Source organism: Monodelphis domestica, chromosome 6 (genome assembly GCF_027887165.1).
Source record: "Monodelphis domestica isolate mMonDom1 chromosome 6, mMonDom1.pri, whole genome shotgun sequence".
Classification (NCBI taxonomy): Eukaryota; Metazoa; Chordata; class Mammalia; order Didelphimorphia; family Didelphidae; genus Monodelphis; species Monodelphis domestica.
The window spans coordinates 283,411,135-283,425,627 of NC_077232.1; the positions used below are offsets into that span (position 1 = coordinate 283,411,135).

Here is a 14,493-nt window from a genome sequence, read left to right on the forward strand (position 1 = left end):
CATAAGACAGTAGGAATTCACTATATAATATTATAATAACAGGCACAACTAACAATGTATAATTGATAAGGTGAAAGAACAGGACTTTCTCTAGAAAAACAATTAGGCTCTAAGACCATAATATTTAAATTGCATTTAGGAAAAAAGCTTTGTCATTTCCCTAGAAAGTGACACATTTGGCTGATTTATAGAATTTAAGAATTTCTAAGTCACAGAGGAGGTACTGATCTACAAAGTTCTCTACACCAATGAAATTACAGATCTGGTCCTCTTTCTGTCTCTGTCTCTCTGTCTGTCTCTGTCTTTCTGTCTCTCTCTCTCTGTGTCTCTCTTTCTCTCTGTCTCTCTCTGTCTGTCTGTCTCTCTCTGTCTCTCTAAAACCCTTACCTTCCATCTTAGAATCAATGTGTTCCAAGGGGCAAGGCAATAGAGGGTAAAGTGACTTGCCCAAAATCACATAGCTAGGAAGTATCTGAGGCAAAATTTGAATCCAAGATCAACCATCTCTAGGCATGGCTATCTAATCCATTCATCCACCTAGCTGCCCTCATAGTCCAGTATCTCTTATTTAAGGCATAAAAACTTGGCCCAAATCTAAGGTAGAGATCTGAATTAGTTATGCTAGAAGTCAGGTAAGAAGTCTTAAGAGAGCCAAGACAGCAGAAAGAACTGTGGTTCAATTAGAAAAATTAAAAGAATAATATGTTCATATTTAGGCAAATTAAATAAGAAAAATGTAGCATATGAGAACTTTCTCCTATTGTATTTTTCACTGTTCTTAGTGGGCAAATGTGCCCCAAATCTCCAGATTACTGAACATCTGATATATACAGATTTGGATAGATAAATCGATGTATGTAGATATATCTACCAGTTAATAGATATAGATAAAGGCACAGAGTTGTAGATGCAGGCATGTAGAAGGAAAAGAACTCCTTCATCTCCTTTGAGAAAATGAAGTATATACACTGGCTGATTAATAAGCAAATACTGGATCTTTGGCTTGGATGTACATCCAATTCAGATGCTAACTCATTGAAATGTAGCTGAACCTTCCGGGACTAGCTATCAGGAGATCTGTCTTGAGAGATATTTAGACCTAACTGATTAAGTATGAAGAGAATTCCCCTGAGAACCCATGAGATGATTAGAATAAGATTGGAGTCCAACATTTTAAAACCTCTTCTTTTATAGACTTTAACCCATAGAGGTTTAAAAACACACACACAATTTTAGTTTCTTTACTGAGGTTCCTTTTCAACTTTCAAAGTTAAATTACAAAATTGGCAATGCTAAAGTCTAATTTATATCATATGGGGAGACCACTCTTGCTTGAAATCAATCCAATTTAAGGATAAACAGTACTTCCTCCCTCCTTCTCCTCCTCTCCCCCAAATAAATTCATTGGGAGACTGGATTTGCTGACCCATTACAAATATTTCTTCAGAAACTTATTAGAAAGATGGGATTTCCTCTCCTCCTAAAAACACAGAAAATTATTTTTTTGCAACCATTTTGAGCATGAATTTGAACATCCCAGCCATCCTCAGAATATCTCAGAGATGCATTTAGATTAATTTGGAATAGGGTGGGGGTGAGGAGCAGGGAGCAGGGATAGAATTCAGATGCTTGCTCTAGTTTGTATTTACCCCCCTTTTAGACCTTCATGCCCTGACCCTTTCACTTTTGCTTGGGGTTCTTACCTGGTACTTAGCAATCAGTTTACTCTTCCAGAGGGAATGGGCTATATCATGAATGGACAAACGCAGGTTATGAGTACTGCCTTTAAAATGGAGAGCCTTGGGTTCTTCCAGAAGCTGCCCTCCCATCTGTCTTTCCAGCTGCAGAACTTCCTGAAAAGAAACAATGATAGCAAAAAATAAAGACAGTAAGCACCAAGCAGCATCCGTTATGTCAGTTCTCATCAAATCAGCAGATTCCCTAATGCCAGCAATCCATGATCAATGGAAGCTAGCTACGATCATAAACAATCAATTACTTTCTGGACTCAAGAACCTGTGAGATTGGATCCTATTTTCATCTCTCCACAGAAGTCCTTAGCTTCTTTCACTGCTGCAGAAGAAAAATGCAAGGACAGTTTCTTCCATCAAAGTCCCCTGTGCTCATGGAATTTAACTGAATTCATTGAAGTCTTGAGCATCCAGAACATATATAACCAGAGCCCTCCCTTAGTTATACAGATCTACTATACTCTATGTCCCTCAGAGCTTCTTCTACTTGATTTTTCAGATAAAAAGAGGCAAAACTAAATAATAATTCATCCTAGAGATTTAAACAAATATACAATGAAAGTTACAGTAAACAACACCAATTTAAGTGCATATTCTAAGGAAAGTGCATATTCAATTCAATTCCATGTATATGTGTGTGTGGGTGTGTGCGCCTGTGTGTATGTATCTGTAGGGAGATTGAGGTTTTTCCTTGAGCAAAGGAGAACCCAGAAAGAAGCAGATTTGTTTTTTGTTGTAATTTGGCCAATAAAAACCTACATATATATGGGTGTTTATCAAGTTATAAAGAAAATTGAAGTTAATGATAATGAATCTGAGGAATTTCAGTATTATCAACCATTTAGCTATTTTTTTGTATCATCTGTTTAATAAGGCAAAATGATCTGGTACGTTACACAAAGGTTTTTTGGCATTTATTTATTCATTTGTTTATTCAGAAAATGGATTAAGCACCTCAAATGCTAGGAATTGAAGATATAGGAATAAACAAAACATGGTGCATGTTTTTAAAGTGGAATAAAAAAGTGAATATTGAGTTAATGTTTAGTCCATAAGAAGTTAAATTTAAAAGAAAATGCCTGGCCTTCAACTTTTTGGTTAATTGAGGTCTTAAATTAAAACAAGGGCTCATTGGGGCTCATATTTATATACTAGGGTTTCTCAAACTTTTTGGAAAAGATTAATGAGGCATTTTCAAGAGAGTAAAAGAAAACTGCTGCTGAGTGGGGCCCACATCTGTAATTCCTGCTGCTAGGGTTGAGGTTAGTGGATCATCTGTGCTCAGGAGTTCTGAGTTGCACATAGGAGGTGTAATGATAGTAAGCTCTCTGCAGTATGTCTGAGCCTTTGGGAATGGACAGGAAGGAGACCCATTAAACTGCTTAAAAGGGAGAAAAATACCCTAAGTCAGAAACAACAAGTCCAAGCTCCTGTGTTGATCAGCAGCCCTGGAGTCTGTGTGAGATATTCAGAGGAAAGAAGGGAAGGAGAGAGAAAGGGGAGGAAGAGATGGAGGGAAGCAAAGGATGAAGAGAGGAAGGAAGAAGGAAAAGACAAAAAAGAGAGAGGAAAGATGGGAGGGAGCACTGGGAATAATTGTTACAAGAATGGCTTGTGATTCCAGTTGAATGAATATCTTGTTACATACACTACTATGCCATGGTATGGGATGTCACCTTTAGACTTTCTTTGCTGTTAAAAGTGGCAGTGTAGTTCAGAAGTAAGATAGAGTAAATTGGGGGATGAAAGTGTTTGCAAGCTACTGATGCTCAGAGTAAACAAGTGATGTGCTTTTAGTCTCAAGGGAGGATTCCTACAAGGTGCTGCAACTAGCTCAACATGACATACCAATCTTGGAATCTAAACAAGACTAGAATGTGAGCAGTGCTGCAATTCAGAAGAATATCAGCCTTCATATTTATTTAATGAAGTCCAATCCATAAGGGTTTAGTCTAATAAGACTCAGCTAGCAAACTTAAATTGATTAGGCATACCATGGCTTCATTTCAAGCTGCTTTATAAATGATGAAAAGCAAGAAACAACCATTTGGTCAAACCAGTATTCTGACTCAAATCTATTACTAAGAAAATAAAAATCCAATACTGGGTAGGAAATAGGAGAATGAAAAAGAGGAGCTCTTTTCATTCATGTCTAATGGCAAATGAGAGATGGAAATTCCCTATTACACAGAGAGTATAAATCCCCTATTGCACAGAAGTGCATGGATTATTTGCCTTTAACTATTGGCCATCACTCAGTGACAATGTTACCTGGGTACACTATGAAGCTCTCACACTAGCCCCTGCACCACATAGGCAGGCATGGAAAATACTTTGTATTGAAGCACATTGCGTAGCTTAGGCTGCTTGTGCCTGGCTTAACATGCTTAATACACTCTTCTTTGAGCCCTCCACAAGCCAGATGAGTAAATACATCCTGCAATCACAATGCTGCCACAATTCTCACTCACCCAGAAAACCCTGAGCCACACACTTCATCTTGACAGCCCGGACTTTAGAGAGAGGAAGGAAAAGAACAGCCAGGGATAATTGAAGTTGCTTTTGCTTCAGCAGTGATGTATAATAAGCATATGTTGATCATGTTCATTGTCTAGTTAGCATAAAAGAGAAAGCTGATGTTCCCAATGAACCTGGCACCTGACAAATTCTAAAGCTAAAATGATGTTTGTTTATAAGCCATTAGAAGAAAAGAAACATAATTAGAAATCTTTTAGATTAAGGCTGTGCCAATCAATCAGTTCTAGCTTCTTTCCAGTATGGCCTAATTACCTCATCAAGATGTCTAAAGAGCAATCGATAGTAATTATCTGATTACTATAGATCTTCATTATGTCCAAATTATCTCCCTAGGATGTCTAAAAGAAGATGTGTTGTATTCTGTGAAGTAATTGGATCCAACAATGTATCAAATCTGCATATTTTATGAACAGCAAAGATCACCAAGGGCTATTTTGTTTGTTAAAACATGTTGGAATCATTCTCGATTTTCTTAATATGGATCGTCATCCAAAGACCTAAGTAGCCATACCTATGGATTAGAATCACAGACTTGAAATCTGAAAGCAATCTTAGTTGCCATGTGATTTAAGACATTCATGAAAACAAATGCCTATATTTAACAAATGGTCATTTGCCCTTTGTTTGGCAATCTTCAAGGAAGATCTTCTTTTAAACCTCTCTTAAACAATCCATTCCATTCTTGGACAGATTTGGACAGATTTGGGTTACAAATTTGTTTTTTCTCCTGACATTGAGCCTAAATTTGTATTTTAAGAATTTCCTTGGGTTATTTCTGATTTTATACTCAGGGGCCAAACAGAAGAAGCTGAATCCCTTCTCCTCCTTATTCCAGCCCTTAAATTAGCCAGAGGCAACCATTATATCTCCCCCCCCCCCCCATCCCTCTTAATTCAAGTTCTTTGCTTCTGTTAATTTTTCCCATTTGTCCTATATGAAATTGCTTTGAATATATTTGTTTCCATATCGTGTACCCCATTAAAAATTCTCCATACTGAACTGGTCCATTCCCTTCAACCAGTCCTCATGTGTCATGAACTCAAGGCTCTTTCCTTTCCTGGTTTTTCTCCTCTGGACACTTTCCTGCTTTACACAATGTGTAACATAATAAATCTAAGTTTGTAAAGCCAGGGATAAGGAGTCTGTGAATTCTTTAGTTGATGAAACTCCTATCAGTTTAGATCAGCACTTTTCTATAACTCTTCTTTCCTGGCACCTCTTTTCTTCTCCTTCTTTGCTACTTCACTTGGTGATTTCATCAACTCCCATGGATGTAATTACCACCTGATTTTCAAATCTACCAGTTCTTCCCTAACCTCTTTGATGACCTCCTATCTCCTATCTCCAACTGCTGCTTTTACATATATATAAAACTTTACCTTCTGTCATACTATCAATTCTAAGAAAAAAGGACAGCATGTGTGAGGGCACTTGAGGTTAAGTGTCTTGTTTAAGGTCACACCGCTAGGGAATGTTCCAGGCCAAATTTGAACTTGGGTCCTTCCAACTTCAGACTTGATGCTCTATCCATGGTGCTACCTAATTGTCTCCCAACCACCTTTCAGACATCTTAAATTGAATGTCCAGTAAGCATCTTAAACTCATTATGTCCAAAATGGAGCTTATTAACACACCTCCTAATACACCCACCAACCTACCTTCCTTATATTATTTTAGAGGGTGACATCAATGCCCTGGTCCCTCAGACTTACAACCTAAGAGTCATCCTGGGATCCTTATTATCTCTCACCTCTTATATCTAAGCTGTTGCCAAGGGCTGCTGATTTTACCTTTTCTGCATCTCTCATCTGTGCTCCCCTTCTCTCCTTTGACAAAATCCCCTCTAGTATAGGACCTTATCATCTCATCCCTCGTTATGTGTCACCTACTACCCTGTATGTCCTTTTAAGTCACTTAATTTGGGTCTCAGTTTCCTCATCTATAAAATGAAAGGACTCAATTATCAGATTTTTAAGCTCTTTTCCATGCCTAAATCTATAATCCTATAAAATAGAAGGGGGAGAAATACTGGTTCCCTTAAAATCATTAATTTTATGTTGAAATAGTTTGTATGGCAATATATATAAAGACACAGAAAACAATGTTGACATGAAAAGCAGAATGTGACAAAATCATGCTTTCAGAGAGAAACATAGCCCTCTTTTAAATGAGGTTATCCTTACTACCTGTAAAATTACTCTCCCCTTCGAATTCCTTTAGCTTTCGGTTAGATATTTCAAATAGCTTGTCTTATATCAAGATTGACTATATTCCTCTGTTGTAGGAGGTAGAGGTCTAGTTCTAGCTTCTCAAATGTTATCCCCACCTCTCTGACTCTGCTCATAGACAGATTTTTCTCAAGAGCCTTGTTATCTAGGACAATGCGATTGAGTCTCTAATCCATCTGTGATGGCAAAGATGAACACAAGAAACCAATAGTGAACAGTGCAAAGAGCAGACTATTCACAACCAAGACCTCTGTGTTGGACAGTAATCAGAACAAGCCTGTAAGATCTGCTTCATTTGCAATTAGTGACTGATGTCTCTTGAGTTAGCCACTGAAGCTAATACTGAATGAGTGTATCTTGACTTGGGGAGAAATAGCCAAGTGATCAACCTTAGAGAGAAACAAGAAATCCAGCTACAAGAAAAAGTAGGTTTTATAGCAAACAACTTACCTGAGAGATGGTGGAAGCCTCAATCTATGTTATTTAGAGCAGTAATAAATTTAGGCCCTTTTCAGGATTGTACATTTGAAGGGATTTGTTCTGATTTGTAAGCATAGCTGCCTCTTAGGATATTAGGGGATAAATACTATTTATGTTATAAAGTCCTAGTAGAAAGGGAGAAAAGCAAGACAACTACTAAATGTAGGTGCTCAGAATGCAACTTGGGGATCTTACCTGCTTCTTGGGTTGGGTCAATGGATACACAACAGAAGCATGCTGAGATCCTCCTTAATGGAATATCATAGTTCTAGTACTGGAAGGGATCTCAGAGGCTATCCAGTTTAATGCCACTTTATAGTAGAGGAAGCTGACACCTACAAAGTTTAGGTGACTTGCCTAAAGACTTATAAGTCATGTGTTTCACAGGTAGAATTGAATCTCTGGTCATCTGATGGCAGAGGGCACTGGGGACCTTTGGGTTCAGGGAAGGCTTCACACAAAAAGCAATCAATCCATAGTCAAGCCTTCAAGGGTGGTGAGAAGCAGAGATAAGAATGAATGACTTTCTAGTCATCCAGGGATAGTCTATGCAAATGACCAGAGGTAGAAGAAAGCATGTTAAATTTTTGAAAGACAAGTGTATGATGTAAGAGATAAGGCTAGAGAACTTGGGATAAGCTCCATTTTAGCTGGGTTTAGATGTCTTCTGAGGAGTTTGTATTTGATCTTTGATCCAATTGAGCCATTGGAACTCCTTGAACAAGAATGACTTGTGCCTTGGGAATATGACTTTGTCACGCTTTGTGGAGAGTAGATTTGAAGAAGAAAAAAGATTAAAAGTAGAAATAAAAATTAGGGAGCTATTGTCTAGATACTGTTATGAACTAGCCTAGTAACTGTGTGAGTGAATGGAGAGGAGAGAATTATGAGATGTGGAGGTAAAATAAAAACTACTGGTAATTCATTGGTTATAAAGGGCGTAGAGTTTGAGGCAGAAGAAAGCTTCAGAGGTGGATAGAGAAATAGACCTAGAGTCAGAGAGACCTGAGTTTAAATTCAGCTCCAGACACTTAACAGCTGTGTGACCCAGGCAATTAGCTTAACCTCTGTTACAGCATATATACTACAGTATAAAATGGGCAGAATAACTGCAACTATTTTCCAGGGGGTTGAGATCACAGATGAAGTGATATTTGTAAAGGACTTTGTAAACCTCAAAGTGCTATATAAATGCCATTATGATTAATTATCATTATAATACTGTTATTTTTTAAGCTAGGGATTTATATGTACTAAATTTCCTAAGTCAGTCACTTAAAAAGGTAAAATAGCACCTCTAGTAAACTAATATAGCAGTATGCCAGATACTTTGGAGACATATTTGAAAATAAGTAAGGCAGTGGTCATGGAGATATTAATGAGCTTATGGCATTGGAGTTCTGGGTTTCTGGGACCAAAAGTTCCCAGGATCATATTCTATACTTCATGAACTAATCCCTTGTTCTCCTTTCCTGAATACCTCCTTTTATTCTCGCTGCTTGACATCATTATTCCCACCTAGATGCTGCCTTCCTTTTCTGAGACAGTAAACCTCTTAGTTCTTTGGTTTGTGGATTATCTTCTGCCTAAGAAACTCTATTATTTGTTCTGATAGTAAAGCTGAGCTTTCAAGTGAAAGGAGGTTCGAGTCAGTGCTATGGATTTCCACTGTCTCATCTCTCCTTACTCTTTCCTAAAATGGACAGCCCTAAGTTGCCTACACGCATAGAGAGCTTCAGGCAGTCTCAGGTGAGTAATTCTTCAGCCACCAGCACTAGAATTATCAGGAAGAGGAAAGAGAACTAACTTTAGCTAATCAAATAGTGTACCTACCACCCAACTTTCCACATCTTTTTCATCTTTTTAGACCAGAATCTTCTTCCATAGATGGAATAAACTTGATTTATCACTCATTGCGGTTAAGATGCCATACTACTTACTTGAATGTAGAAATCAGTTTTTGGAGATGTGTACCTTACCCTCCAGGGCTTACTTACACAGAGCAGCTCAACAAGGCTAGCTTTATATTATCATCAGTAGGTGCTGATTTTTTTTTTGGTTATAACAAATCATGAAACAAAGACAAATAAAAGATGACCCTCAGTGCTCTGAGATCTATTCGATTTGGACAAAAGGGGGCAGAGGATGAGTAACCAACTCAACATGGTACAGAAGAAGCCAAAAAATGATGCTATTTGAATGGAATTTAAGGTTTGTAAAGTACCTTCCCATCTTGAACTTGTGGAGTAGGTAGTAGAAATATAAAAATCCCCATTTTATAGATGAGAAAACTGAGAAAGATGAATTATGTTGTCATAGTGCTGGTATTTAAGGGAGGATTTTAACCTAGTTTTCCCAAGGCCAAATCCAGAGTTCTTTCCATTAAATCATGCTGAAAAGACACAGTGTGAGCCTTTTGTACAACCTCAGAAGACCTAATATTTGTTCAGGGTAGTATTTTTTTTATTTTATTTTATTACAAGCCTTTTCAGAGGTCACAGGCTCTGTCCTCTCTCTGTTCATTTGTGAATCCTGCCTAGTGGGCTATATTCTTTGGGGATATGGTGTGGAATGAGAAACTCAACTCTTTGGTTACTGTGACTGTCACAGCTAAGACTATATACACTTCCCAGAAGCAAAGGCCAAAGAAAAAAGCATCTGTTTGCTCCTTTTTTTCTGCCAGTTCTTCAGAGCCTATTGCTGCTGCTGCTCCTGAAATCCTGTGTTCCCCATGTGCTGTCTGTCTCCCTGGCCTCCAGGCCTTCAAGCTGCACTGCCTGGCACTGGGTCCCTCCCTACTGTCAATCTGCTTTCAGTCCACCTGTCTGTTTCCTGACTCCTGGCTCAGGCTTATGCCAGGAAAATTTCTTTCATTATGCCTGCTGGGGTGCTCTTCTCTCCTCCTGTGTGAGTCTGCCCCACTTCATTCCTAATAACTCCAAGGCTCGACTCTTGTGACCACTGGCAAATATTTTCCACTCAAGTCACTTCATTTCTAGGACTGCCTTCCACTCCCACAGCAGCTGCTGCCACTGCTGCAGAATATTGCTCTGAATTACTGCTTTTCCTATTCACAGGGACAGCAAAGTCTGTGCCACTTTCTAAAGGAAATGCCAAAAGACGATGCTGGGGGAAAATGACCATGCCACATGTCTGCTGCTTGGCTCTCTCCTGAGGAAAAGGAAGATTTTGTACTTCGACATTTAAGCCATTTCTGCTTTTCTCTTTTTTCCCCTACTATTCACTGAGGCTACTGACATTCCTTTTAAAACTTCAGGAGCTCCATTTTAAAATTAATACTTTGTTTATTAAATCAGTTAGTCCAAAAGCTCTTATTTCGGGTCTACTATGTTTCAGGTACTGATAGATGCTGGAGAGGCAAAAAAGGCAGATGGTTTTTTTCTGCTCTCAAGGACCTCAGAGTCTAAGGAGAGAGACAACATGCAAATAACTATGTCTAAACAAGATACAAACAGGCTTGACTGAGATAATCAAAGAAGGAAGGCACTAGTATTAAGGGGGATTATGAAAGGGCAGATGTTAGCCTGGAGTAATTGATTCTTCCTCTCTCTCACACCTCCCACACTCTTTCTGCCCCATCCATCCATTCAGATTAATTTAATAGACAAAGTACTATATAGGAGAAATAATACCGAATTTGCTCTATGTGTGGGTTTGAAACCTAGCCGAGAACTGTTGAGCATCATTTCACTTTGCTAGACTTTATCTTCCTTATATGTGAAATGGGGGTTATGATACGTATCCTGTTTTTCTCAGGGACATTATGAAAATCAGTTAACAGGTATACTTTCCCTACTTTAAAAGCACCATACAAATGGCTGCTATTATTAGTATGATTATTAAATTAACATCAATGCTACTATTATTTACTCATTTTATTCACTGAAATGGTCTGGGATGAGTTACTGTATTGCTATTATTCTTTTGTATTTTACACTTAGCAGGCTTTCTCAGGTAGGTTTGAAAAAAATCTACATTCTGTAGTTGAAAAAATTGGGATATAAATTCATCCCCTGTAGGTTCATATGCCTTTGATGTTCTGGCATCAAGTAGATACCTCAACCTGGTGTCACATGTCTGATTTCCTGAACTTGATCTTTATATTTTTACAGCTTTTTATTCCACATTGTTTGGAGATTTTGAGTATTTGCTATAGTGACATCAATAAAAAATGCTGTTTTTTTTAACTTTTTACTAATCAATGTGATATGAGGTAGTTGTGGACAATGTTAATATTTATTATTTTGGTTCTCCAGGATATTTTGATGTCTATATTTGTAGTATGGAGCGGGGTTGTTAGTCTGTGAATGATAATAAGTTGGTGATATAATTCTAATTTGAGTTATTCAAGCAAGAATGCAACATTTTTCAGTGTGTAGTGACCCATTTGGATATTTTCTTTATTTTCCTAGTATAATCTATATTGATCACTATGTTTGGGCTCCTTAGTAATAATCCATCTGTAATTTCTAATGATAATGTACTGGTACTGTATTGCTATTGTAAGTCCCCATTTCCATAAACAGATATGTATGAACAAATGTTCAGCTTCTCTTTATTGACATATCCATGGCTGAGTTCATGTGAATCTCACCAGTAGAGAGCCTTTTGATAATATCAGTGTATTTTGGGTGTTTCACAGCTCTAATGGGAGATAAACCAATTTTGGTTAGGGTTTGGTTCAATTTACTTGTTGTGCCTTTTGACTATTTTTAGTGAAATGATTTCTAATTATTTCCAAAGGACATCTATTGCTTTTTGACCAATTGACAATGTGCTATAAGGGTGTCTATTAATCTTTCTTCTCCTTTAAGTTAATTAAAAAAAAAAACAAACAACACTTACCATCTGTCTGGGAATTGATACCAAGTATTGATTCCAAGGCAGAAGAATAGCAAGGGCCAGGCAATTGTGGTTCAAATGACTTTCCCAGAGTCACACAGCTAGGAAGTATCTAAGGTCAGATTTAAACCCAGTACCTCTTGTCTTCAGGCTTGACTCTCTACCCACTGAGATACTTAGCCACCCCTGTTGAGATAATGTTAATCTTTATCTAGCTTCTTATATTAAACCCTTGCTCTGTACTCCTTGGTCTACAATTCCATGATCACTAGGAAATCTTTACACCTGGAAACATCACCCTGTGAGACTGTTATTGGCTTTGATACTCACACCTCTTTCAGTACCCTCATTACTTTATGTCCCTCCGCCTAGGAGGGTTCCTTCCACAATTTCCATGGAAAGATACTTCCTAGACCAGCAAGCTCTTCTTTCCCCACCAATTGCATCCCTTGGGCTTCGACTCCACTCTGCTCTCAACAGGTACTTTCTTCTCCAGCATCACACCAGCTTTCTTTTGGGTTGTCTTTGCCCATTAGATTATAAACTCCTTGAATACAGGAACTGTCATTCTTTTTTCTTATTAATATTCCCCAAAGCTTGATACCTAGTAGGTGCTTCATCAAGGTTTATTGTCTGACTACTGTTTTATTGTAATTAAAGGCAGAATAGTGTGTCTAGAAGAGACAAAGCTACAGAAAAAAACTAGAGAAAAGACAAACAGCACACAGTCCCAGTCTCTTTAGAAGTCTCTGTGATTCAATTCCTAAATGTAAGGAAGGATGAGGGGATTAGCCCTTAATAGTAAATATAATTTGTAGGAATCAATAGTTACCCCCTAAACACCTGTGCTACTAGTGTGCAATGTTGCTTGAAAAGTTTACCTTTTAGATACTTTCCTTTGAATCATTAGATCATAGATTTAGAGATGAAAGGGACTTCATCTGTTCCAACTTTCTAATTTTTTTGTAGATGAAGAAGGAAGGACCTGAATCCAAGATTTTCTCTCCACTACATCACATGTCTGTACACATAGTCCCTGTTGACAACCTTATTTTATTTTGTTTTTTTATTATTTTACTTTAAAATTCTTACCTTCTGTTTTAGAATCCATACTGTGTATTGGTTCTAAGGTAGAAGAACAATGGGGGTGAAGTGACTTGTCCAGGGTCACACAGCTAGGAAGAGTCTGAGGCAAGGTTTGAACCCAGGACCTCCCATCTCTGAGTATGGCTCTCAAACAACTGAGCCACCCAGATGCCCTGACAACCTTATTTTATGAACCTCCTCAAATTTTCCTTTATTCCTTGGGAACTTGCCTTCAAAGGACTCCCACACTGACCCTTGTCCTAGACTAAACAATAAACCTTCAAGTACCCATCTATCCCTAGATAGAATTAGTAGATATAATCTAATTTTAAGTATCTTTTTACCTTAGAAGCTCCTCCCATTATATCTAGGCTTCTCCCAGGTAGTCCAAATCCCTGGCTGCAATCTTCCTTCCCTAGTCTCCATGTAAGCCAATCATTGTCCTTCCTTTCCTTTGTTCCCTAAGTGTCTATAAAACCCCAAGTTCTTAAGTTCATTGGAAAATCCCATGGTGGACATTCCCATTTGTGGTGAACTTTCCTGGAATCATTGTTCCCAGAGTCCCCGAGTTTGGCTCTGGGTGGTCGCCATAAGAACTCTGTCTCTCTCTTCCTGATTAAAGACTTGTTCTTTGTAACTGCTTTAGTGGTTCTTTGTTCTTCCAGGTTGACACTGTCTATAGGGCACCTAAAAGGTTGAAGTCCACATGTAAGTGTCTTAGCCAAGGAGAAGAAGCCTCTTATTAAGCAGACAGGGTGAAGAGGCATGGGAAGGGCTGATACAAGGGATAATGCCCTGGGGGAGAGAGAGGCTCTTTTTATGCTGGGAAAGCTCATTAACGTTGAGTAGCCAGGAAGAGGGAAAAGGGCACTGAAAATGAAGGGGTGGGCTATGGAGCGTGGGTGAGCAAGGCCCCTTTTCTTACTTTAAAATTTTGTGCTTGGCTGCCTTGGAATAGGCTCCGCGCAGACTAATAGCACTCAAATGTAAACACCGGTTCATCTCTCCCTTCTGCTTGCTGTTTCTCTCACCTCTTACCATGTGATTTGCATGCTCTAAACAGGCCCATTATACTAGCAGCATCTGGGCATATGGAACTGATGTTAATCCAAGTAAAACAATTTATCTTCCACTCCTTTCCCTCCTCCCCTCAGTAAATAAATATAACCAGATTGGCTCACCACCTTGTATTTTGTTTATATCATATGTGTATTTTTTACAGATTTAATGAATAATATCTACTGGGCGCTTTGGCGGTTTCTTTCAGCAAATAGTCCCACAGAGGCCTAGAACCTTGGAGTTTAATATAAACTTGTCCATAGTGAAGAAAGCTGTTGTAACTGATATTCTTTGGATTGGGAGGGGGGGGGGGCAAAACATGCATCACCCTAGAAGCATTTTCTTCCTCCCTAAATACCCTTCAATTTCCTCAAATAAAACTGCCCTGTCTTAGTTGCACAGCACTGCCAAATTTCCAAGAATTTTTTTGATTAAATATTTCAGGTATTTGCTTATTAATTTATTTCTGCTAAGATTAGAGCCTCAGA

At 38.3% G+C, this 14,493-nt stretch overlaps 1 protein-coding gene across 4 annotated transcripts in view; it reads right to left on the bottom strand.

Annotated features, from left to right (window-relative positions):
* The window catches only part of UNC5C (unc-5 netrin receptor C), a 411,855-nt gene that overhangs the window by 22,868 nt on the left and 374,494 nt on the right, over positions 1-14,493 (bottom strand). For all 4 annotated transcript variants that reach the window (XM_001365174.4, XM_007495711.3, XM_056803309.1 and 1 more), the window contains one exon: positions 1,704-1,853. In XM_001365174.4, the coding sequence (XP_001365211.2) occupies positions 1,704-1,853 (150 nt within the window). The remainder of the gene's footprint in view (positions 1-1,703; positions 1,854-14,493) is intronic.